The sequence below is a fragment of the Rana temporaria genome, chromosome 2, assembly GCF_905171775.1.
Source record: "Rana temporaria chromosome 2, aRanTem1.1, whole genome shotgun sequence".
Classification (NCBI taxonomy): Eukaryota; Metazoa; Chordata; class Amphibia; order Anura; family Ranidae; genus Rana; species Rana temporaria.
Window position 1 is genome coordinate 242,505,657 of NC_053490.1, and position 25,132 is coordinate 242,530,788.

A 25,132-nucleotide genomic window follows, 5' to 3' on the forward strand; every position below is an offset into this window, starting at 1 on the left:
AAAGTGAGCAGAGAGCGGGTGGCTGGAGCGCTGGGCTGAGGAGGGAGTGGGAGCAGCTGGCTCGGTCTCCCAGCAGCTTGCTGAGTGGCTGAGCCAGTTGCCATTGAGGAATCTGGGTGGATCCAGACTTTAAAGCCAGGGCCGTGATGTCAGCCGACAGCAGGCTTTAGCCCGCTGTCAGTTGAAAACAGGTGACAGGAGTGCACCAAGCGCACTCCTGTGATCCATTGGAGAAGTAGGGCAAAAATAGCTTTGGCCCTATTTCTCCTTTAAGGTATTGAAGACACATAATTTGCAAGGTAAGCAGAGAACTAGCATTTTCCACAGAAGTCTTCTGCAGTGGCCACCTACATACACTATATTGTCAAATGTGTTGGGACGCCTACCTTTACATACACATGTTTTTCTTGTAAAAAGGTTTGTGTTAAAGGCCTTTTCATTCATATGCATTGCAGCAACCAGTGTGTTAATTCAACACATGGCAACATACCTGCTCTGTGTGTGGTGTTTTGCAGTGCCATTTATTGTGAATGTCACTCAGATTAATTGTTCAGTAGAGAATAAGGCACCACAGTGCACTATTAAAAGCAAATAAGTGCAGTGCAGTTAAAACAGTCCAAAATCATAACAGAATAGTAAATTATGTTCACAGAAAGTAATGTAAAGAATAACAGTCCAAAGAAACAGTGAACAGCAAAATCCCCAGAGTCTTTCACCAGTGTTGAAGTCCACAATGAGTGACAATCCCTCCACCTTTGGTCTAACTAATCACTCTCACCTTATGGCTTGGACCCCTGAGCGAACAGATGGTCATGCAGGCAGAATTGAAAAGGGTTAACACAGAACGTGGGCCTCTTTCGCGTCTCCTTATGCTCAGCACGAGCGACAGATCAGATACAATCTCCTCATACTCGGAAATATTGCCAGGTCATGTATGGTAAAAGAAAGGGAACTAAGTGCTCACTTCTTACTGTATATGCTCGAATTTAAGCAGAGGCACCAAATTTTACCACAAAAAACTGGGAAAACGTATTGACTCGAGTATAAGCCTAGGGTGTCCATCTGCATGCCTCACTGTGTCCATCTGCATGCCTCACTGTGTCCATCTGCATGCCTCACTGTGTCCATCTGCATGCCTCACTGTGTCCATCTGCATGCCTCACTGTGCCTCACTGTGCCCATGCCTCACGCCTCACTGTGTCCATGACTAGACATACGATTAACATGGGAGTATATAGAAGGGGTGCCCAGCTTTGAAAAATCGGTGCTCCCCCGCAGTAGGTCGCCCAGACAGAAAACTTTGCACACTTGTAGAGGAAGAGTGGGGCTATATGTGTGCCAAGTTTGGGGGTCCAGGGGACCTACGGCCGGCCGGTACCGGGTTCCCAAAGTTACCGGAGAAATTACCGGTTAACATGGGAGTCTATGGAAGGGGTGCCCGACTTTGAAAAATCGGTGCTCCCCGGCCGTAGGTCCCCCAGACAGCAAACTTGTAGAGGAAGATAGAGTGGGGGGCTATATGTGTGCCAAGTTTGGGGTCCAGGGTCTCCAAAGTTCGGGAGATTAGGTGCAAAAAGGTGACTCGAGTATAAGCCGAGGGGGGGCATTTTCAGCACAAAAAAATGTGCTGAAAAACTCGGCTTATACTCGAGTATATACAGTATATTCATTTATTTATTGATAAGGTTCAAATGAAAAACTACAATCCAACATGGAAGTCACTTCCGAAGGACAACAGCGGGTGACGTCATACACAGCGCCTCCCCCGTACGCATTATGTTCATTTAGAACTTCCTCAGCTAGGTTTTTCTGTAGCATGTTTTTTTTTTTAACACTTGCACATGTGTGCTCCTACCTTAAAGTGTGGGAAATATGCATAAATGATGCAGGTTTTTCAGTGTCCCTAAGCAGAGATAGCACATTATTGCTTTTTATTGGTACCAAGCATTCTGTAAGGGATTTCAAATAAAAATTCCTTTCCTGATCTGGTTGAGGTTATAGTACAGGAAAATATATTTTTGGGTGGGGGTCAGGAGTTCTGTTTTATTTTTTTGTCAAATTGTCCGATAGTCACTTGGACATGCAGGACAGGTAGATTTGACACGCTGAGTTTTGAGTCCATTAACAGAACTTGATTTTGTGACTACAAATGCCGTATTTATCAACATATAACATGCACTTTTTTCCCCCTGAAAATAGGGGGAAAATCACAGGTGTGTGTGCTATATGCCGATCGTGTACCTCGGACTCGGAGGGGGACGAGCGCCGCGGGAATTCACCAAGCCGTCATCTTCTGTTTTCTCAGGTCTGACATCGCACACACAGTCCCGCCTCCACCACCGGCATTGGACCAGTGTTCTGTCAATCACAGGAGCTGGTCCAATGCCGATGGGCGAAGACGGGACTGTGTATGTGACTGCCGACTGAGAGCCGAGTGCATGAGAGATGGTGAGGCTGCAGATGGGCATCAGGCTGCATTGATGGGAGACAGGCTGCAGATAAGCACATATCAGGCTGCATTGAGGCTGCAGATGGGCAAAGATCAGGCTGCATTAAGGCTGCAGATGAACACAGATCCAGTAATCCATGTCCTTAGTCTGCTTGTCTTCAGCAAACTGTTTCCGGGCTTTAGAAGAGGCTTTCTTCTGAGACGACAGCCCTGTAGACCAATTTGATGTGGTGTGTGGCATATGGTCTGAGCACTGACAGGCTGACCCCCACCCCCTATAACCTTTGCAGCAATGCTGGCAGCACTCATACGTCTATTTCTTAAAGACAAGCTCTGGATATGACGCTGAGCACATGCACTCAACTTCTTTGGTCGACCATGGCGAGGCCTGTTCTGAGTGGAACCTGTCCTGTTAAACCGCTGTATGGTCTTGGCCACTGTGCTGCAGTCAGTTTCAGGGTCTTGGCAATCTTCTTATAGCCTAGGCCATCTTTATATAGAACAACAATTATTTTTTTTACTTCCTCAGAGAGTTCTTTGCCATGAGGTGCTATGTTGAACTTCCAGTGACCAGTATGAGAGAGTGAGAGCGATAACACCATATTTAGCACACCTGTTCCCCATTCACACCTGAGACCTTGTAACACTAACGAGTCACATGTCACTGGGGAGGGAAAATGCCTAATTGGGCCCTACTTGGACATTTTCACTTAGAGGTGTACTCCCTTTTGTTGCCAGCAGTTTAGACATTAATGGCTGTGTTGAGTTTTTTTTAAGGGGACAGCAAATTTACAGTTATACACGCTGTACACTCACTACTTTACATTGTAGCAAAGTGTTATTTCTTCAGTGTTGTCACATGAAAAGATGTAATACAATATTTACAAAAATGTGAGGTGTGTACTCACTTTTGTGAAATACTGTATATAGCCCTTTAAGTTGCCATTCATATATACTTTTTATCCACGTGTGAAACGAGAACAGCGCCAGTTTGTTTTTGTTAATGAGTACAAACATAGCTCACTAGGATAACTTTTGTCCTTAAAGCGGTATTAAACCCAAAAATGTCATGTATAACAACTTGCCAATTGTTAGATGCGGTGGCTTTTTCTTTTTTTTCATTCTTTTTTTTTTTACCTGATTATCTGGTCAGTAACACACCACCTGTATTAGAATGCCTCCACGGACAGATCACCGGATGAATATGAAAGAAAAAAAGCCGAAAAAAACAATGAATGCAGCCATCACATCTAACGCCACGTACGCGCGACCGTTTTTCATGACGAGAAAATTCAATTTTTTAAATTGGTCGTGAAAAACGGTCGTGTGTAGGCTCCAGAGCATTTTTCTCGATGAGAAAAATGGGCGTTAAAATTTTAGAACCTGCTCTAATTTTTTCTCGTTGTTTTTCTCATTGTGAAAAACGGTCGTGTTTACGCGGCATTAGAATTGGTAAGCTGCAATGTAATTTTTGTTTTCGGGTTTAATACCGATTTTACGTTCCACTTCTCATCTACTTGACTTTTGTTTTGGAGGAATCAAAGCAACTTATACAATACATTGCTCTTTTTTTTTCTGTAACAATGATGAAATTCCTGTAGAATATCAAGGTACTTTGGATGGTAATTGACAACGATGTATCTGTTAGATTAGATTTAGAACTAAAGGACCACGAGGGAAGCACAGCGCTGTGGCTGGCAGTTCAGTATATCACCGTGTCCTCGGACCAGTCCGTGAACCCATTTGACGATGTCCCTGTTGTGAATGGAACGTCGTTCGATGAGAATAGCTTTGCGGCAAGGCTTATCAACCGAGGCAGCAACACTGATGCACCTGACACTGTAACAGGTAAACACAAGAGGTTTGTATTCACTATTGCCCTGTACCTTCTATAGCCCTCGCTGTCACGATTTCTGTTTTCTTTGTTGATTGTAGATTTTCTGATAGATCTCAGGTATCCCTGTTACTGTTGTGCATTTGAAACAAGGGAATGGTTGTCAAATATTGTTGGTAATTATGTGACAGAATTCCTCTGACTCATCTAGTTGGTGAAGTTTGTGTTGTAAGTTAAGCTTCAGTTCTGGTGAGTGAATAGAATAGTTTGAGAGGTCTAGTGAAACCACCACTGGTGGTCTGCTGAAATGGAACCGCATACAAAAACCATACTGCTGTTTTGTTGTTGTTTTATGTATTTTATGTATTTTTCTTAATAAATTTATATTTTTATAAGTACTCTGTTCAATTTCTGGATACTGAGATGGTCCTTAACGCACTATTGGCGTCTTAGGGCAACATTTTGGAGTAGCCCTTGACAATTCCTCATTTTTTCCTCACCGGTGGTCTGCTAAGATATCTAAAATGTTTTAGACTTTTCTTTATTTTAATTTTTTTTTTAAGGCTTTCTCAGCACTTTACACCCCCACCCACATTGTATATTGCATTAAAGGTGTTTAGTATGAATTATTGAATATGACTGTGTAAGTATTTGCAATGGCCTGTACCTATCCAGATTATTTGCAGTGAGCAGTATTCGTTTGTTAACCTGAATATCAAAAGTTTTCTACTAACAAGTAAAAATGTGTGAAGTATTCAAACTTTTTATTTTTTTTACGTTTTTACGTTGGACATATGCTGGCAACTCTTCTGTAATCTCTAAGGCCCTTTCTAGTGCCTGAAAAAATCCTGCCCTTCAGTCTTCAGTGTGAAAGCCCGAAGGCTTTCACACTGAAGCCGTGTGCTAGCAGGACCGCTCCAAAAGTCCTGCTAGCCGCATCTTTGGAGCGGTGAAGGAGCAGTGTGTTTACCGCTGCTGCCCATTGAAATCAATTGAACAGCACGGCTATACCGCCTGAAGCAGCGCATTGCGGGCAGTTTTAACCGTTTCTCGGCCGCTAGCAGGGGTTAAAACCGCACCGCTAGCGGCCGAATATCGCCGCAAAAACGTCATAGCGGAGCTAAAATAAGCGCCGCTATACCGCCACCACACCTCACGTGCCCAGTGTGAAAGGGGTCTTACAAGATATGCTAATTTCTCATAATTAATAAATGGGAAAGTTATTGTTTTTGCAGCTTTAATATATGATATCGTTCTATTGTATTAATATTTACATTATATCTATTTTGCTAGGCAACTGCTTGCTACAGAGAGCTGCTGGAGCAGGGAATGAAGCTGCTGCTTTGTTCCTGGCAACCCATGGGGCAAAGGTCAACCATAAAAACAAGTGGGTACGTTCCATGGACAAACACACAGGCTCTACACTGTGTAGGCAGGTTGTATATGACAGATGTCCTTAAAAAGTACTGCCTCACATTTTTACAGAACGATATAATAGTCGGACTGAAAATGGTGTCGTTTTAGGAATTTCAAAGTGATACTTCACACACATGGTTTAATTTAGGCTTCTTTCAAACTAGGCGGACTCCGTCTCAGCGGAGTCTGCCAGCTCCCGCCGGTTCAGTGGGATATCTCTCCGCTGAGCCAGCAGATGACAGGTCCCTCTCTGCTCACTGAGCGTGGAGGGGCTTGTGCAGCGCCGATGTCTCCTATGGAGAGATCTAATAAAAACGGACAGCATGTCCGTTTTCATCAGATCTCACCTGATTCGATCCATCATGGACGGATAGGGACGTATCGCCATACGTCTGATTTTGGCAGATCTAATGTCAGCAGGCATGTCACCGCCAACATCCGACACTCCATAGGATTGCATGGAGCGGCCGTTCAGGTCTGCCGACAAAACTGACAGGCGGATCTGAATGGTCCGACGGTGTGAAAGGGGCCTAACCGTGTCCCTTCTCTTTCCGTATGAGGATTATGGCACTGTAATTATTTAAATAATAAAAAAAAATCGAAGTACCTTTTTCCTAATCGATATACAGCTGTCACATGACCCATATCTCTCCCAGCCTGTCTGCAGGGAAGCAGGAGGGGCTTTTAGTTCTCTGCTGCTGGTACATGTTCAAAATAAAAAACAGCCTTTGGAATACAGAGTGCAAATAAATACATAATATCAATAAACTGTTTTTACATACAAATATATTTTAGGAACCAGGATGGAGAAACTGCTCTTCAGCTTGCCATTTAATATTTAGTGGAAATAACATGGCGTGGGTAGAATTCTGCCAGTCACCACTGTGTTTACACCCACTTGTGTGACTCTGTAGTGACATGGGCAACTCAGATGTAATAGCGAGGAAATGATCTGTTTAGATACTGACTGAAAACTGAGCATGTGCCACAGTGGGGCAAAAACAGGAAAGCCGCTCACAGTAGTGGGGCAAAAACAGGAAAGCCACTCACAGTAGTGAAGCAAAAACGGGAAAGCCACTCACAGTAGTGGGGCAAAAACGGGAAACCGCTCACAGTAGTGGGGCAAAACGGGAAAGCCGCTCACAGTAGTGGGGCAAAACGGGAAAGCCGCTCACGGTAGTGGGGCAAAAACGGGAAAGCCGTTCACAGTAGTGGGGCAAAAACGGGAAAGCCGCTCACAGTAGTGGGGCAAAAACGGGAAAGCCGTTTACAGTAGTGGGGCAAAAACGGGAAAGCCGCTCACAGTAGTAGGGCAAAAACGGGAAAGCCGCTCACAGTAGTGGGGCAAAAACGGGAAAGCCGCTCACAGTAGTGGGGGAAAAACAGGAAAGCCAGTCATCGTAGTGGGGGGAAAAAAAGGGAAAGCCACTCACCGTAGTGGTGGGAAAAAAAGGAAAGCCACTCACCGTAGTGGTGGGGAAAAAAGGGAAAGCCACTCACCGTAGTGGTGGGGAAAAAAGGGAAAGCCACTCACCGTATTGGTGAAAAAACAGGAAAGCCACTTACCATTGTAAAAAACAAGGTTCTAGTTTTTTTAAACGATCCAATGCACATACTACACCACCTGCTGCTTCCAAACCCTGACTCATTTAGCTTCTACATGGATCTTATTCATATTGACTCTACAAATAAGCTCCATGTAGGAATGGAATACTGGAGTGTGCCATACTTGGTGAGGCCAGTGACAGTTGGGAGCCAACACCTGGTGTCAAAGGAATTGTGGGGGAAATATGCCTGTAGAAGAATGTGATATTCTTTAGTAAATGAAGATTTTGTGACAATGTTTTCTCCATTTGTCTGTACTGTAGCTTGTGTGCTTTGTGATTAGACATTTCTGTAAATGGATTGATTTTCAATGTTCTCTCCTTCTAGGGCGAAACACCGCTACACACAGCCTGTCGGCATGGGCTTCCCAATCTCACAGCAGAGCTATTACAGCAGGGAGCCAATCCAAATATTCAGACACAAGAAGCAGTTGCTTCTTCTAAGGGTTCTCCAGCAACCAGCCCATCATCCAGCACCTATTTACAAACACCATTGCACATGGCAATAGCCTACAACCATCCTGATGTTGTAACAGTCATATTAGAACAAAAAGGTGAGAACTGCACTTTGAAGTCCTGTCTTCCTTTCATGTTGTGCTTATCTCTAAAGCTTTTAAAATGTTGTCACTATTCTAATATTACAAATATAAAGATTCTGTTTTGTTCATTCAAAGCCAATGCCCTACATGCAACAAATAACCTTCAAATCATTCCGGACTTCAGCTTGAAGGATTCTAGAGAACAAACTGTACTGGCACTGGCTTTATGGACAGGTAAGGTGGTTTTACCATTGTGTAATATTTCTTTCAATTCATATTGTATGAAATTTAGACAATGTATATGGTTCAATTTCCCTGGTTATAATGATGTTTTTACAGTGATGCAGCATGAAACCAAAGTACACCTGCATTAACCAGAAATATCATTGGGGTTGCATGAGCCTGTATGTAGTGAGAGCATCAATCTGCAATTCTGATTTTCATTTGTACAATAACTCATGTAAATTAATCTCTAGGTATGCACACCATTGCTGCACAACTTCTGGGGTCAGGAGCATCCATTAATGACACCATGTCTGATGGACAGACTCTGCTACATATGGCAATACGAAGGCAGGATAGCAAAAGTGCCCTCTTCCTTCTGGAACATCAGGCTGATATAAACATTAGGTATGGTTCTTGTCTACTGATCACTGTGTGTTAACATTTACTATACTAAAAGCTTTATTAGACCTCCAGTACATGCACACATATACCACAATATTGGTTAAAGAGTAAGCACACTTTCAAAAAAATATAATTACTGGGCTAATTCTGATCTTATATTAAGATAAAGCAAATGCAAGAGCCTGAATCTAAACCTTTTGCAACTCGCATAACACACATGAACTGTAGCAAAAGGATGGGCTTAAATGCATGCTCCCAGTGCAGAGACAGAGCTGTAGAAGACAGCTCCTGGTCCTCACCAATGATCTATAGTCAGCAGGACTGTTTCCCCATCATGTGACAGCCAATATGAAGGGACCCTTAACACTTATTAGATGTCTCCTGGAATTTAGTAGATTTACCTTAATGGTGCTTTAAGGGTTTCCATAAAGCTTTGGAAATGCTTTCTGAATATGATGTTCTTGAAAATATTATTTAAAAGTTTTTGCTTGTATCAACTGGCCTGATTTTAATTTTTTTAATAATATATTTTAGGACCCAGGATGGAGAAACTGCTCTTCAGCTTGCCATTAAAAATCAGCTTCCCTTAGTGGTTGATGCTATATGCACAAGAGGCGCAGATATGTCTGTTACTGATGAACAGGGAAACCCTCCCCTCTGGCTGGCCTTAGACAATGACTTAGAAGATATTGCATCAACACTGGTAAGTAGACTGTAAATACATTTAACATTTCCCTATTTCTTACCATAGGTAAGTCCAGCACTTTTTGGTGTGTTTGGTTTGGGTACGTTATAGGTGGTTAAGCATATATTAAAGTATTTGTTAACCCATTTTTTATAAGTCACTATCAGCTCCTCTATTAGAGACTGGCATAGCACACTATGTAAGTTGTTTTAAAAAACAAGCATTTTAAATACTGAATTTGAGCTGTCTTCAGGCCAGTCACACGATTCGCGGACACTTTTTAGCTCGGATGGATTCTGCAGGGGAGGCCAAGATCGTTTTTTCTGATGATAGCTGGGGAGATCACGTAGCCGCTCGTCTCCTCCCGCAGAAGCTCTGTCTTGTAGCTTTTTTTTCAGCATTTATAAAAAAATAAAAGTTTTCCTTGGGGGAGCTTCGCTTTAAGGTTACACAGGTTTATGTTAAGAGTTCGGTGTAAGAAAGAGGTTAAGGGTTAATTTTAGGGGTTACTTTTGGGGCGTGTCTTCGGGGTTAAAGTGTAAGCCCAGTTTTTTTCTCTGTTGAAGAGATTACTCCTAACTTATTGTTAAGGTGACAACAGTTTCACCAAACAGGAAAGGACAGCGACACAGGCAGAAATAAAAAAAAATAAAAAAACAATAGAGTAAGGTAGGATTGTAATCCCTATCAGTTTTTTCTTGCCATCTGTGTTCCATTGGGAAGATTTCCCTTCACTTCCTGTCCCATATCCAAAACAGGAGGTGAGAGGAAATCCCTTCAAAGTGAGGGAATCCCTGGTTGTGACCAGTACTAGTGTTTACATTGGAAGATTACCTCGTGTATGTTTTCTTGTTTCAAACCACAATTTGGGATTTTCTTTTATTTTTGGTTATGAAGGTGAACAGGACAAATGGAGAGGTGTAATCTCCCTAACATGGCACAGACAGCAATAAAAATCTGACTGTGTTCTATTCTCTTTCTGCTCCATTTAAAAAGAAAACAATTTGCCTTTAGTTCTACTTTAAAGGGGTTGTAAAGGCTGTATCACGGGAGTGCGCCCGCAAGAACTAACCCCCATGGGAGAGCTCCCATGGAGGGGGTTAGTTCTTGCGGGGAGGAGCCAAGACAGCTGCTGAGGGACCCCGGAAGACCAGGTTCGGGGCCACTCTGTGCAAAACGAGCTGCACGGTGGAGGTAAGTATGACATGTTTGTTATTTTAAAAAAAATTATCCTTTACAACCCCTTTAAGGTCAAACTGAGGGTTATTCTACTGTTTGGAATCAGGTTTTATTTGTAATTTGTTTGGATGTAATCCCTGCACTAAACACTACCAGTGGTGGGCTTTTAGTGCCAAAATATAATGTACCACTTTTTTTAAAAATGGCTTCAGGTGGTTAAACATGGCTTCATTTGATCAGCTTCTATCTATATGTGGCTCTACTACAAAGTGCTGTAAATGGACACAGTCTTGCTATGTAACCACTTTTTTGTGGATACATGGGAAAATCTCATTACAAACTGTGACCTCATCAGGATGCAGTTCTTTAGGGTCCACAAACATATATATAGCTTTCAAACAGCCAACCTTGCTGTCTTCTGGACTAGAAAGTGGTTGGGACGCCTCTGAACTGCCCATTTTTAGGGTTTGGCTATCACTGGGTGTACAAATATGTTCTGGGTAGAGCAGCCTGCCATCAACAAAATGACTCCAGTGCTTTCTCTGAGCCTGTCGACTACTTTTGTACCTTATAATTCTGTGTGAAGTACAAAACATATTGATTTATTAAAGAGAGACAATTTCCCCATTTTAATGTTTTATTAGGTAAGACATGGATGTGATGCAACTTTTTGGGGGCCTGGTCCAAGTGGATGCCTACAGACCCTTCTTCACAGAGCCATTGATGAAAACCAAGAAAAGGTGGCCTGTTTCCTTATTCGCAGGTTAGTTCATTTTGTTTTCTTTCATTATGTGTTGGTTATATTGTACACTGTCGCACAAAACTGACAGGCGGACCTGAATGGTCCGACCATGTGAAAGGGGCCTAGGACGGAAGTGGTGTCAGCTTGGGGGGGGACCACCTTTATATCTCCTCCGACCCTGTTTATACCTCCAGTGGTCGTCATTCCTATTCAAATTGCATGCTATTCTTTGCAGTTCAATTTGCACCCATTTATTTTGTATTGGCGCAAAGTATCAGTTTCGGTATCGGGAGCATTTTCACTAGTACTGTACTCTATCAGTGCATCCCTAAAAAAAAAAAAAAAAAAAAAATCTTCTGTGATCTGCTTCCCTTAAGTAATTACCTGAGCCAATCTTGATCCAGCAGTGTGCTCGGAAGCAGTTAGCTGTCATTCAAATCCTGAGCAGGGGAATGGAGCTGAGCTGCTTTTGTTTTCGGACAATTTTTTTTGCCAATTTTTCTTATTCTATCACATAATGTTTTATACACAATAAAATGCTGTATAGATTTTTCTTTTAGTACTTGTGAAATAACAAACATGGCATATTTTACCACCTCTGTGCAATGGTTTTGCACAGAAGCAGCCCCAAACCTCCTCTTCTGGGGTCCCCCACTGGCACATCCTGGCTCGGGATCGAGCATGCACGAGTGCTTCCATAGCAAGCAGCTTGCTAGAAGGGGAAGCCAGGAGTGCCAGCGGGGGACTCCAGAAGAGGAGGTTTGAGGCTGCTTCTGTGCAAAACCATTGCACATAGGAAGTAAATATGCCATGTTTGTTATTTCACAACCACTAAAAAAAAAAAAAATCTGTGTAGCATTTTTTTTTTCCTCAAATAACTTTTTATTGAAAAAATGATTGCTTACAACATACAGGAGCACATGATACCGCATGAGGAGAGATAAAGCACAAATCTGCATATGTTACAGGTCTTCAAGTAGTGACAATAATGGACTGTCGTTGCGCTCCCAAACGGTAGCAAACACATATCTGAGGTCGAGGGTGCTATATCATAGTAACATACATTAGTACACTGCAAAACGTTAAACATGGGGGGTGTCACACGGGTACTCACAACTGTGTAGCATTTTAATGTGTAGAAAATATTACCTTGTAAATCAGTGGTTCTCAACCTGTCTAGTGCCGTGACCCCTTGATAAAATTTCCCAAGTTGGGGGGCACCCCAACGGTAAAATCATTTTCTTATCGTGGGTTGTTGGCACCCAAGGCAAGACAAGTAATTTGCGCCCTTAACCAACAGACATTTCTTGTTTGTCATCCCCATCCCTCTCTAGACGTCTTTCTTGTTCTTTCTCTTATTCTTTCTCTCCCTTTTTCTTTGTTCCTCTCCCTCTTTTCCTCTCCTTTCCATGTATTCTCTATGTGTATTCCTTCTCTTACTCCCTGGTGGGGAGTATGGGATCAGTGGCAGTGCTGGTGGGGAGTATGGGATCAGTGGCAGTGCTGGTGGGGAGTATGGGATCAGTGGCAGTGTTGGTGGGGAGTATGGGATCAGTGGCAGTGCTGGTGGGGAGTATGGGATCAGTGGCAGTGCTGGTGGGGAGTATGGGATCAGTGGCAGTGCTGGTGGGGAGTATGGGATCAGTGGCAGTGCTGGTGGGGAGTATGGGATCAGTGGCAGTGCTGGTGGGGAGTATGGGATCAGTGGCAGTGCTGGTGGGGAGTATGGGATCAGTGGCAGTGCTGGTGGGGAGTATGGGATCAGTGGCAGTGCTGGTGGGGAGTTGGGATCAGTGGCAGTGCTGGTGGGGAGTTGGGATCAGTGGCAGTGCTGGTGGGGAGTTGGGATCAGGGAACTTAGGTTCGCTTGATCAAGGTCATCTGCTGATCTGAGAACTGTAGTGGGGACTTTTAAAGGCAACTCTAATCACAGGTAGGGCAGCTGTGAAGAGGCTGAGTGCGCGGCCGCAGGCTTCAGGAACAGCCCAGGCTTTGGTGACCCCTGGCAAATCCTCATTTGACCCCCAGGTTGAGAACCACTGTTGTAAATAGACTAAGATCAAATGAGTAAAAAATGTGTTTGCTATTCCCCTACATTGGGCCTCCAACATACTGAGTGTTAGATTGACCAGAACCCCATACATATCATTACAAACTATCCATCTTGTATAACCAATATGCATTTTATTCATAGGCAATTTGTCGGGGCAATGGCTAGCGTTGGTGTCTCAATCGTCACAGCACCATGGTTGACATTGTGTCAGGATGATTGAAGTGCATTATTTCTATTATTACATTTTAAGATACAATGAAATGGTTCAACTCGCCATAACGCAGAATCAGTGGAAGCATTGAGTGTGTCGCGTGCCACCTGATGCAGCTTGTCACTTGCCACCATTGCCTGCCACCAGATGCTGCTTGTCACTTGCCACCATTGCCTGCCACCAGATGCTGCTTGTCACTTGCCACCAGATGCGGCTTGTCACTTGCCACCATTGCCTGCCACCAGATGCAGCTTGTCACTTGCCACCATTGCCTGCCACCAGATGCAGCTTGTCACTTGCCACCATTGCCTGCCACCAGATGCAGCTTGTCACTTGCCACCATTGCCTGCCACCAGATGCAGCTTGTCACTTGCCACCATTGCCTGCCACCAGATGCTGCTTGTCACTTGCCACCGTTGAGATGTGTGTGTGTGTGTGTGTGTGTGTGTGTGTGTATATATATATATATATATATATATATATATATACACATTTTTGATCCTTTTCCTGCTTTCTTACACTTCCCCTTCCTTTACTCTATAAAAATAAAGAACGATACTGGATAAATTGCCTTGTAAGTGTGACCCAGGATTTTTTAATACTTGTGGTTGCGTTAATTTCTCAGAATTTGAGCACTGTGAAAATCCCACTATTCTTTATGTGGGTTTATGTTCATTGTTGAGAAGGTGAAGCATTTCATGGCAAACTACACCTTCATGAAATTGCATGTTTGTTTTAAAAAAAAAATCGATCCTTTTAGAATTACTTTTAATGGATCTTCAAGCAGATCTGCCAAGCAAGTGACCCAGCTGTCAGACATTCATCCTAAAACATCTAACATTCATTGTTGACACGTTATAGAAGTCACTTTGACCTGGATTTTACAGCTAGATTGTAGTGTTGGCATGTAATTCTCAGCCGCCCTCCAAAAATTTCACAAAATTGGGCAGATCATGTGCATAGGATAAGCGTCTAATGCCATTATCAGTTGTTAATGATTTAATTTACTTGCAGTGGTTGTGATGTAAATAGCTGCAGAAAACCAGGACCAAATGGTGAAGGGGAAGAAGAGGCCAGAGATGGACAAACGCCTTTACATTTAGCTGCTTGTTGGGGTTTGGAGGAAGTAGTTCAGTGCCTTCTGGAATTTGGTGCCAATGTAAATACCCAGGTATGAATAAATGGGTAAAGTTTAAAGTGTATTTATTTTGTAAACCCCTCTTATACACACCTGTCCTGTTGTGTTGTATGTACTGCACTTTCTGTTAATAATGTAGTCATTTAGAAAAAACATATTCTGGACTCCATTTGGAGTGCAAGCTCCTCCATAAGCTGTGCAAGGATTGTTTTTTTTTTTTCCATATTCCTGAAGCTGGGCTTTTAGAATCATATGCTCACCTGTATTTGTCCCCTACAGTTGTCAGAGTAATGCAACATTAAGCTAGGAATGTGTTTTCTTTTTATTTTATTTACTTTTTCATATTATCTGTGGCTGTGTGTTAATGTACACTTGTCATAGGGATGCCTTTCCTAATACAGTGTCAGAGGAAAGTACTTGATCTGGGCCAAATAACATAGTGGAAAGCATTGGGTCAATATGACAGCCTGACATTTTAAAAAGGAGAGATCACAAATTGCAGGCTACACAATTGTCCAATGATAGGTTTCCTAGAGGGGCGACACCCCAGTAGCCAAATGACCAACTGCACACCTTTTGTATCCATTAAGCATGGCTTTACAGCACGGTGAAAACAAACACTGCATACATCACATGAATCAAATGCATCAGGAGAACATTCCTGTCTGCACATAGTTTGATCATTTTTTTTATGTGTGACATGGGTTGTTTTTGTATTGCAGGATGCAGAGGGGAGAACTCCAATCCACATTGCCATTAGCAATCAGCACAGTGTAATTATCCAGCTAATGATTTTACACCCAGATATAAGACTGAATGTGCGAGACAGGCAAGGTATGACCCCTTTTGCCTGTGCTATGACATTCAAAAACAATAAAGCTGCAGAAGCAATCCTGAAACGGGAGCCAGGAGCAGCTGAGCAGGTAGGTGGTGTACTATTTTTATTCTTTTGCCGCATGCTCTTCTAGGCTCAGAAGCCAGAGCTAATGTGACTTCTGGGCTACTTGCTGGTTCCAGAGCTATGATAGTCATTGTGGAGACGGGTCAAACCCTCTGTCAAGATTTTTTTTTAGCATAGACCAGGGGTGGCCAACCAGTGGCCCGCGGAGACCTCTGATGTGGCCCACGACCTCCTGATATGGAATGGCGGGTTGGCAAGCCCAGATCGCAGGTTGCGGAGCAGAGCCCCATAAGGCGATGCTTCCTCCACAGCGCTAGCTTTTGCCACAGGCGGAGTCTATGGCAAAGTTCAGCTAACCCGCAGGATAGACACAGTGGGTGTGGGTAAACCATAGCACATCAGTGTGAAAGCAGTCTTGGGCCCTTTTCACGCGATCAGCCCAACCAACTGGGACCCTCAATTCACCTCTATAGAGCGACAGATGTCCGTTTACCCCGCCTACCTCCAATTCGAAAAACAGAAGGGAATTTGTCCCCCTCCATCTGGGTGGATCGGAGGGCCTATAGAGTAGTCGTAACCCTTCATCCGCCCGCTCTGCTCACTATGGCCCGCGACTGGTTACCAAGTTGCTTAAGTGGCCCTCGTGCTTCAAAAGGTTGGGCACCCCTGGCATAGAGTGTGGAAGGGTTTAACCCTCTACCAATTTCTTAGTGCCAAGGGTGAAAGTTTTTTTTTTTGTTCTCTCTTCCTTCCCTTTGGGGAGATTCACCACTGTACTGGTTAATGTTAACTGAAAACAAAAGCATTGGCAAATACAACATTTTAGAGTTATCCCCAGAAGAAAAAGCAAGGGAAATCTTCTAATGGGAATACCTGTTTGGAGGGGCAATTAAAATAAGAGTTCCCTTCACTTTTGGAGTTTTAACTTCCTGTTGCATTTCTGGGACAAGAAGTCGATAGAAATTTCCTCATTTGCACATAGACAGCAAAAAAGTTACTTGAAAGGTATTTTAAGTGCAAATCTTAATAGGGGAGACTTTTTCATTATTAATCAGCTGATGCACTGCAATGTTCTGAGGAGGAAAATGCAGGGTTTGCACCCCTTTACACATGGCTAACCCTTTGGAAGTAGCTCATGAAAAATTAAGATTTGGTTGCAGAGGATGCCTGAAATCTGACTTGTATTTTTATGGGATTCAGGAAATTACATTTCTGGGGATGTTCCGTACACCAATGGTGTACAGAACACTTCCAGGTTGCCATATTGCATTGAATTTTCAAAAAAAAAAAAACAGCACTGCAGAATGAAAAGGAAATGTAATATTTAATAATCGATTTATAATACAGGTTGTGTAGCAATTGTATTTGCTATATATATATATATATAATTTTTTTATTTTTTTTATTTGCTATTTTTTCCCCTGAACATGGAGTTATCATTTAAGCCTTGGACTTTAGATAATTTAATAAAGTATGTCCTTTAACCTAGTCCTACAACATGCAATTCTTGTGCTTTTAAATGGGGATATATACTATATTTGTGTATGTTTTATGTAGTTATACAGTTACACTTTTCATAGTTGGACCCCCTAACCTAATCTAGAACTCACCTGCTCCTGTGCACCATTCCCTCTCCATGACATCAGCAACCTGCCATTCTGTTTACATCCCAGGTCCAGAAATTTCCCCTGGTGCCAACCGGGTCTGTGAAGTGAGTCCTTCATAGACCTGAATGGAGTTGTTGCAAATGTACCCCTACAGTAGAGATGTTAGGAGAATGGCTCCATTTAGTTATATGGGGAATTACTGCTCAACCATGACCAGCCAGGACAATTTCTGCACTTGAGAGGCTAGGAGGCTACTGTAAGAAAAGTGTAGTTGTTGTTTAAGTGTTAAGCTGGGGTGGATAACTAGCAGAAGAACCAAAATACTTTACCACTATAAAGATGATGCCCCAGGCTTCCTCCAGTGCTGATAACTTAACAACTACATGATCTCTGCTGAATATATTTTCCACAGAAGATGGAGCCAATCTGACTTCTGGTCCTCCTCTTTAACATGGGTCACATGGCCAAATCCTGGACTTTTGATTAGATTATTCGCACTGGACTCTATCCCAGGAAGACTTTTAACACTTATGCCGCATACACACGATCATTTTTCGGCATGAAAAAAAAAGAAGTTTTTCAGCATGTAGAAAAAACAAAGTTTTTCCAACTTCATCGTTAAAACAACGTTGCCCACACACCATCGTTTTTAAAAAATGCTCTAGCAAAGCGCGGTGACCTACAACACGTACAACGGCTCTTTTAAAGGGGAATTTCCATGCGGATGACGCCACCCTTGGGGCTACTTTAGCTGATTCCGTGTTGGTAAAAGACGATTCGCGCTTTTCTGTCTGTTACAGCGTGATGAATGTGCTTACTCCATTACGAAGGGTAGTTTTGCCAGAATGAGCGCTCCCGTCTCATAACTTGCTTCTGAGCATGCGCGGGTTTTTAACGTCGTTTTAGCCCACACACGGTCATTTTTTACAACCTGAAAAACGACATTGTTTAAAACGTCATTAAAAAATGCAGCATGTTCGAATTTTTTTTTTTTTTTTTTTTTTTTTTTGTCGTCTTTCAGAACCCGAAAAATGATGTGAAGCCCACACACCATCATTTTAAATGGCATTTTTAAAAAACGTTTTTTTCATGCCGAAAAATGATCGTGTGTACACGGCATTGGTGTAATTTAATGTTTTAGTGACATTTGCGAATAGGTCTATTTACCACTTTAGGTCCGCCCTATAGCAGTTTTACTGCTACAGGGTGGCACCTGTGCGCCGGATCACGTATATATCCGTAATTTAACACTTCCGATTATGGGGCAAGCATGCGCGTCGGCTCGCTTCCGCTGTGATCACACACCGCAGAAGCTGATCGGCGAGTACAGGGTACTCTATGTCCTCCGGCACCTGACGATCATCGGGCAGATCAACGTTCTGATCAACGGTTGACTCTAACATCTCATCACTTCATGGGTGGGTGGGTCATGTAAAACAAGGCTGCACATAGAGTGATCCAGTTTAAAATATTTATTTAAGAAGACCACCCCCTTGAAATTACACTTACACAGCATAAATTACGACAGCTGTTCCTTCCTGGCCATGACATGCACACGTCGCTTCCGGACGCCGTAAGGCTACACACTGACGCGTTTTCATCGTCACGACTTTAACAGAGGGCGTGATCAAACGGCGCAGCATCCCGTTATTTATTGGCCAATTCAGCATTATGTTAACCCTCTGTGTATTCACCGCCCTACTTTACAGCAGTGCACGCTAGCGGTATCAAAGACTCACACAGGGGCTTAATTCATATGCAAGAACTGCACTGGTCAGCCAACATCTCATTTCCAATACACTTGCATACTAGCAAAGCTAGATATTACCCAGTAAAGCTTTTTAAAAAAACTTCAGATGGCAATATTGAAATTTACACAATTGTATAATCAATCATAGTCAATGCAAAATTTAAATGTTCTCATAAAATTAATCAAAATTCCATCATAAACCCAAAATATTACTAAAATAGATTTGCTTAATACATTATTTATCAACAGATAATCTATAAGATGGAATGGTCAAAAGGCTGATAATTACATTAAACTAGACATCAGCATAATGATCCAATGTACATCAACCCACACGAACATTCTAAAGCGTGAACTACACGGGTGGTGGTACGTGTAATTCACTGATTCTAAATTTTCTACTGGTTGATGTCGAGGTAAAAATCTCCAAACCTCTCATTGTCTTGGTGACTTCTCTACACGCTTACATTTCCTGCATGCAAAGAATCCATCAGGATCCCAAAAGGATGGGGGATCTAGCTGGTGTCTCGTGTCCTAATTGGATAGATTGATAGCAGCGCAGCCATTGGCTCCCGCTGTTGTCAATGAAATCCAATGACGCGGGGGGCAGGGGCGAGTCCTGCTGTCTGTCAATAGATGCAGCAGCAGGACACTGGAGCACGTCTGCATGGGAGTCCCGAAGAAGAGCGCTTCTCCGATGAGGCACTCGAGAAGAGGAGGAGTCAGGAGCGCTGCTGAGGGACTCCAGAAGAGGAGGATCTGGGCGACGCTGTGCAAAACCAACTGCACAGAGGAGGTAAGTATGACATGTTTGTTATTTAGTAACCCTTTTAAACACCAATAATTTTTCTAATACTTCCTTTTTACAACTCAATTTAGAAGTAGTAGTGTTTTTCAATTTACCTATTCAATGACTGTGGCCATTACTACCGGGTTGCTCTTTTTGCTTTTTTATGATAAAGGTTTGGTCTTTCCCTTAGGTGGATAATAAAGGAAGGAACTTCATGCATGTGGCAGTGCAGAATTCTGACATCGAGAGTGTACTCTTTCTGATCAGTGTACTTGCCAATGTCAATTCAAGAGTGCAGGATGCCTCCAAGTTAACCCCCCTCCATCTAGCTGTGCAGGCTGGATCAGAAATTATTGTCCGCAACTTGGTATGTACACAAGCCTAACATTTAAAAAAAAAAAAAAAATTAGAAACTGTGTTCACAAATTGTAGCTGCTCACACAATGATGGATAATTGATATAATATAAGCGTAACATATAAAACATGTGAAAGCGCGGAGACGTCATGGAGCTAAACGCCGTGACGTCACTGCGCTTATGCAGACCCACGGTTGGAATACCGGAACAGTAATACTATACAGTGCTGTTATTTTTTTCCTGTGTGAGTTTTTATAATCTATTTTTTTTTTTTTGATCCAAAACAAAGTTTTATTGAAGCACCAAAAGAAATTTACATACATCGAGAGTACTTCCAATCCTAAATCAATAGACAGCAATCCATTACACATTTCAGTCGTGGTAAACCTTCGCAATATATCAAGCATTAATATGACAAAATCCATTCCCCTCCCGTCCCTGCCTCCCCCCCTCCACATACATGCTTCTCCCGTCCCTAGTCCCGAACACATTGACAGTATAGGAATCAAGTTGGAGTGCTCAAACCGAGTATCCTACCTGTGACCAGATCCACCGGTGCCAAGCCCGGTACATCTAGCCACCTGCTCCATAGCTTCTCGAACTTCTGGGAGCAACCTCTATGTTGGTATATCACTTTCTCTTTGCGCAGCATTTCCCCCATTAGGTTGATCCATTCCCTCATGCTGGGGGGCTCCTCCGCTATCCAATGAGTCATTATAAGTTTGCGGGCCAGAAACAGGGACCTAATGACCGCGACTCTGGTACTCTCCTCCCACTCCAGTTCCTCCAGTATAAGTAGCAGGCAGTGTTTTGGGTCAACAGGTAGCGTTATCAGGAACACCCTGTTAATGGTGTCCACTACGCCCACCCAGTACGGGTGAAGCTTCGGGCATCTCCACAGTAGGTGAATCAAGTCCCCATGGTCTCTCTTGCACCTGGTGCAGAGCGGGGTGGGTCGTAACCCCATAGCAAACAGTCTGTGGGGGGTGTAGTACACTCTCAGTAGTAGGTATAGTTGCGATACCTTATGGGATACATTCAGGGAGCAGATTGGCACCACCTGTAGCGCCTCATCCCACTGTTCACCATCCATCGGGCCCAGGTCCCCCTCCCACTTGGCCCTCACTCTCAGTGGGTGTTTGGTCATGAAACTGTGTAGGAGCATGTTATAGCATTGCGATATAAACCCCTTGGTAGAGGTCGCCCCTGCAATCAAATTGAACAGAGGGGTAGGGGAGGGAAGCCACTCCGTAGCTTCGCCCTGGGCCCGCACTGCATGTCTAAGTTGCATGTAATAGAACTGCATCGACATTGGTAGTTGAAAAAGCTCCTTTAGAGTTTCAAATGAGAGTAGTTTCCCGTTCCGAAATATCTGCCCCAGGCGGGTTATCCCATATCTTTTCCAAAGTGCCTCATGCTGTAACTTTGCTAGCTCGGGGTATGAGTCATTCGACCAGATGGGGCTATATTCCGTGAACCCTGTTACTCCCTGCAAGTACCTAGCTTTGTTCCACACTTTTTGCATAAGGTTGTAGGTAGGGTATTGTTTGTTTGGCTTCCCAAAGGCTAACGCTTCCAGGGCAGGTGCCACCGACTCCCTCCCAACTGTATGGAGCATCACCATCTCAGAGGAGCTTCCTCCCTCCCCCTCCCTCCTCCCCCCAGTGCGAACCTCACCCACCAGCTGCTGCAGCTGAGCGGCTATATAGTATAGCCAGGGATTAGGAAGGGCAAGCCCTCCCTCATCCTTCGGGCATTGGAGATGTTCCAGCTTAATCCTGGGGGTGCGGTTTTTCCATATAAGTGAGCGAAACAGTGCATTAACAATACGGAATACCTTCAAAGTCACTACTGTGGGGGTATTGTGAAGAACATAGAGCAGTTGGGGCATAAGGATCATTTTGATCAAATTCACCCTGCCGGCTACCGACAGGCCTAAAGAATTCCACGTTTTAATGCGGTCCCGAAATTTTTGCAGCAGCGGGGACACGTTCAGTCGTCCATACTCACATATCTTGGGCGTCACCTGGATACCCAGATATCTGAATGAGGCAGTCATGGGCACCGTGGATGAGGACGGGGGGGGCCCCCCCTCGTCAATGAGCATCAGCGAGGACTTGGTCCAATTGATCTGCAGACCAGAGAATCTACCAAATTCCTTTATCACCGTCATAGCCTCCGTCAGTGAGCCCTCTACGTCTCCCAGCAAAATCATGGTGTCGTCTGCGTATAGCATTATTTTTTCCTGCCTATTTCCGTATCTGAACCCTACTACCTCCTGACTGGCTCTAATTTTAATAGCGAGTGGTTCTATCGCCAAGGCAAACAGCAGAGGCGACAATGGACACCCCTGCCGCGTGCCTCTCCCCAAAGAGAAAGTGTGGGATACTGCCCCCGACGACCGAATAGCTGCCCTCGGGTTGTAGTACAATAAGCGGACCCAGGAAATGAAGGTTTCCCCAAACCCAAACCTCCCAAGCACCTCCCATAGATACTCCCACTCAACGCTATCGAAGGCCTTCATAGCGTCCAGCGAGAGAAGGGCCCTCCCTCCCACATTATCAGCTGGGGATTGCATGTTTAAGTATAGCCTGCGCAGGTTGACGGCCGTCGACTTGTTAGGCATGAAGCCAGCCTGGTCCGAATGCACCAGACCAGTAATGACCCCATTCAGCCGGATCGCTAACATTTTGGCCAGTAGCTTAATATCGCTCTGGAGTAGCGATATCGGCCTGTAGGAGCCCGAATCCAACGGGTCCTTTCCAGGCTTTAGTATCAAGACAATGTTAGCCGTAGTCATAGAATCACGTAAGGTCTGTCTTTCCCTGGCTGCATTAAACACCGCTAAAAGTTTCGGTAAGAGAATACCCGCGTATCGCTTGTATATTTCAATGGGTAGTCCGTCTGCCCCCGGTGCCTTACAGTTAGGGAACGCAGCCAGGGCTGTCTGCAGCTCCTCCAAAGTAAAGGGGGCGTCTAAGGTCCTTCTCTGTTCCCTACCCAACCCGGGGAAGTCAATGCCCTCTAAGTAAGTCAAGAGTTCTGCTCTGGTAGATAGTTCCGTCGGAAGGTACAAGTTCTCGTAGAACCCGGCCAGTTCCGCCAATACAAGGTCCGGGGAGTTCACTATTTTGCCCTCTTTGTTTTTAATAGCTCCTATGCTGGGGGACCTCCGCTGAGAGTTGGCTATTCTTGCTAGCATACGTCCTGTACTTTCACCCTCCTCAAAATACGCCAATCTAGAGAAGAATAGTTTCTTTTCTGCCTTTGAGGCGAGCAGCCGCTCATAAGCTGATTGAGCTGACTGCCATACCTCTCTAGCCGCCTCCGTAGGGGTTTGCACGAAAGCCTCCTCCAGGGCCGTTACCTGTTTTTCAAGGTCCTCTTGGAGCCCTGAAGACGCCCTCTTCACTCTGGTAATTTCCCTTATAAGCAGCCCCCTCACACAAGCCTTAAATGCGTCCCATTGCTCGGACGGGGATTCAGCAAAGCTCTCCCTCTCCAAAAATTCCCGCATGCTCCGCTCCACCTCTTCATGCGACAGGAATAATTCTAGCCAAAAGGCATTAAACTTCCACGGGGCTCTCGGGAGTGTAGAGGGTGGGGAGATAATCAATTTTGTCACCAACTGTGAGTGATCGGAGACGCTACGTGGCTTGTAAGTCACTTCCGAGATGGACGGGAGCATAGCGGAGTTACACACTACCAGGTCTATCCTAGACAGCGTCCCATGTGTCTTAGAAAAGCATGAGAACTGTCTGTCCAATGGGTTCCTTGACCTCCATACATCAATCCACCCTACCTCGGTGAGCAATCTCAGCAATGGGGAATCCCTCGGAGTGGACGAGGCCCCAGAAATAGGGTGTCTGTCCACCGAGGGATTCAGCCAGCAATTAAAGTCCCCCACTATCAACAGCGGAAGGTCCGGCCTGCCCTCCAAATAGGCCAACAGTGACCGGAGCACCGCCACTGTGAACGGCGGGGGTATATAAACACATGCCACTATGCAGGTCAGCCTTCCCACCCGACAATGCAAGAAAATAAACCTTCCCTCTGCATCAATACACACATCTAGTTCCTGAAAATCAATGGCCGCATGAATCATTACACTCACACCTCGGGAGTAGGAGGTGTGAGTAGAATGGTAGGCCTTACCCACCCAAGCATATTTCAGACAGCATTGCGTTTCAATAGTCAAGTGCGTTTCCTGCATACATAAAATCATTGGATGATATTTTTTCAGACAGGAGGATACCATCATACGCTTCAGTGGGGAGCCTAGGCCCCTCACATTCCACGATACTATTGGTAACTCAGCCATTAGGATAAAACATGTATAAATGAAAGGGCAAAAAAAATACAAAGAAAACCATCAATCCCGGGCAGGCATCAGAAGGCCTAGGAGTGGCAAGGAAAGGACAGTCACTATGCCACGGTGTAATGGTAAGCAAAAAGAGTTCTCGATGTAGGTGGTAAAGGTGAAAAAACCATAAGGCCTGGGCCGTCAGCTGACCGGTCCCGTATCCATGGCCTAGAATCCGTAAACAGAATTGTATTGCAACAAAACGAACAACAAAAAAAAAGGAGTTATAAGTCCAGGTCGCCAACAGAGCTGACCTCTCCGCTCCAACAGGAAGCGAACTCCTATAAGGCACTTTTGCTCCACGTGTATTGTGGAGCGATCGCATTTTCCTTGCAGCTTTACAAGGTGGCTCAAAGAACTCTTCCAAATGTAACGTCTCCCAGCAGAACAGAGCACAAACGTATTCAGATAGAAACAGGATAAGAGCCTTTTTGTGCAGGCAACATTAAACGTTAACAGCAGGTCAGCTATTTCCAACAGGGGAAGGGGAAATAGGGAATGGAGCTCCATCCCTCAGTTTATAGCATGTGTAGACAGTGCTTCAAAAAGTAACGAGCAAGCATAATGACCTGTTTCAGCTTCTGTAGTTTCAGTCTCCCTCTTCCTCTCTCTCGCGGTGACGTAGGGCCTGTTCATTCCGGTCAAGCCACACTGCAGCATCTTGAGCCGATTCAAAAAATTGTGCTTGGCGGTTGGCAGTGACTCTCAGCTTAGCAGGGTACAGCATTGCGTACGGTAGTTGTAGTGCTCGCAGACGCCTCTTCACGTCCGAGAATTTGGCCCTGCGGCGCTGTACTTCAGCAGAAAAGTCCGGGTAGAAGGACACACGAACCCCATTAACCTGCACATTAGCCTTCTCTCTGGCATGTCTCAGCACCGCCTCCCTG

The 25,132-nt window shown here is 44.3% G+C and overlaps 1 protein-coding gene across 1 annotated transcript in view; it reads left to right on the top strand.

The window, feature by feature from the left end:
• The window catches only part of ANKFY1 (ankyrin repeat and FYVE domain containing 1), an 88,066-nt gene that overhangs the window by 42,947 nt on the left and 19,987 nt on the right, over positions 1-25,132 (top strand). Inside the window, exons 10-19 of the mRNA XM_040336712.1 lie at positions 4,098-4,297; positions 5,577-5,674; positions 7,632-7,857; positions 7,978-8,076; positions 8,319-8,472; positions 9,004-9,172; positions 10,978-11,096; positions 14,354-14,510; positions 15,200-15,400; positions 19,716-19,892. Coding sequence (XP_040192646.1) covers positions 4,098-4,297; positions 5,577-5,674; positions 7,632-7,857; positions 7,978-8,076; positions 8,319-8,472; positions 9,004-9,172; positions 10,978-11,096; positions 14,354-14,510; positions 15,200-15,400; positions 19,716-19,892 — 1,600 coding nt within the window. The remainder of the gene's footprint in view (positions 1-4,097; positions 4,298-5,576; positions 5,675-7,631; positions 7,858-7,977; positions 8,077-8,318; positions 8,473-9,003; positions 9,173-10,977; positions 11,097-14,353; positions 14,511-15,199; positions 15,401-19,715; positions 19,893-25,132) is intronic.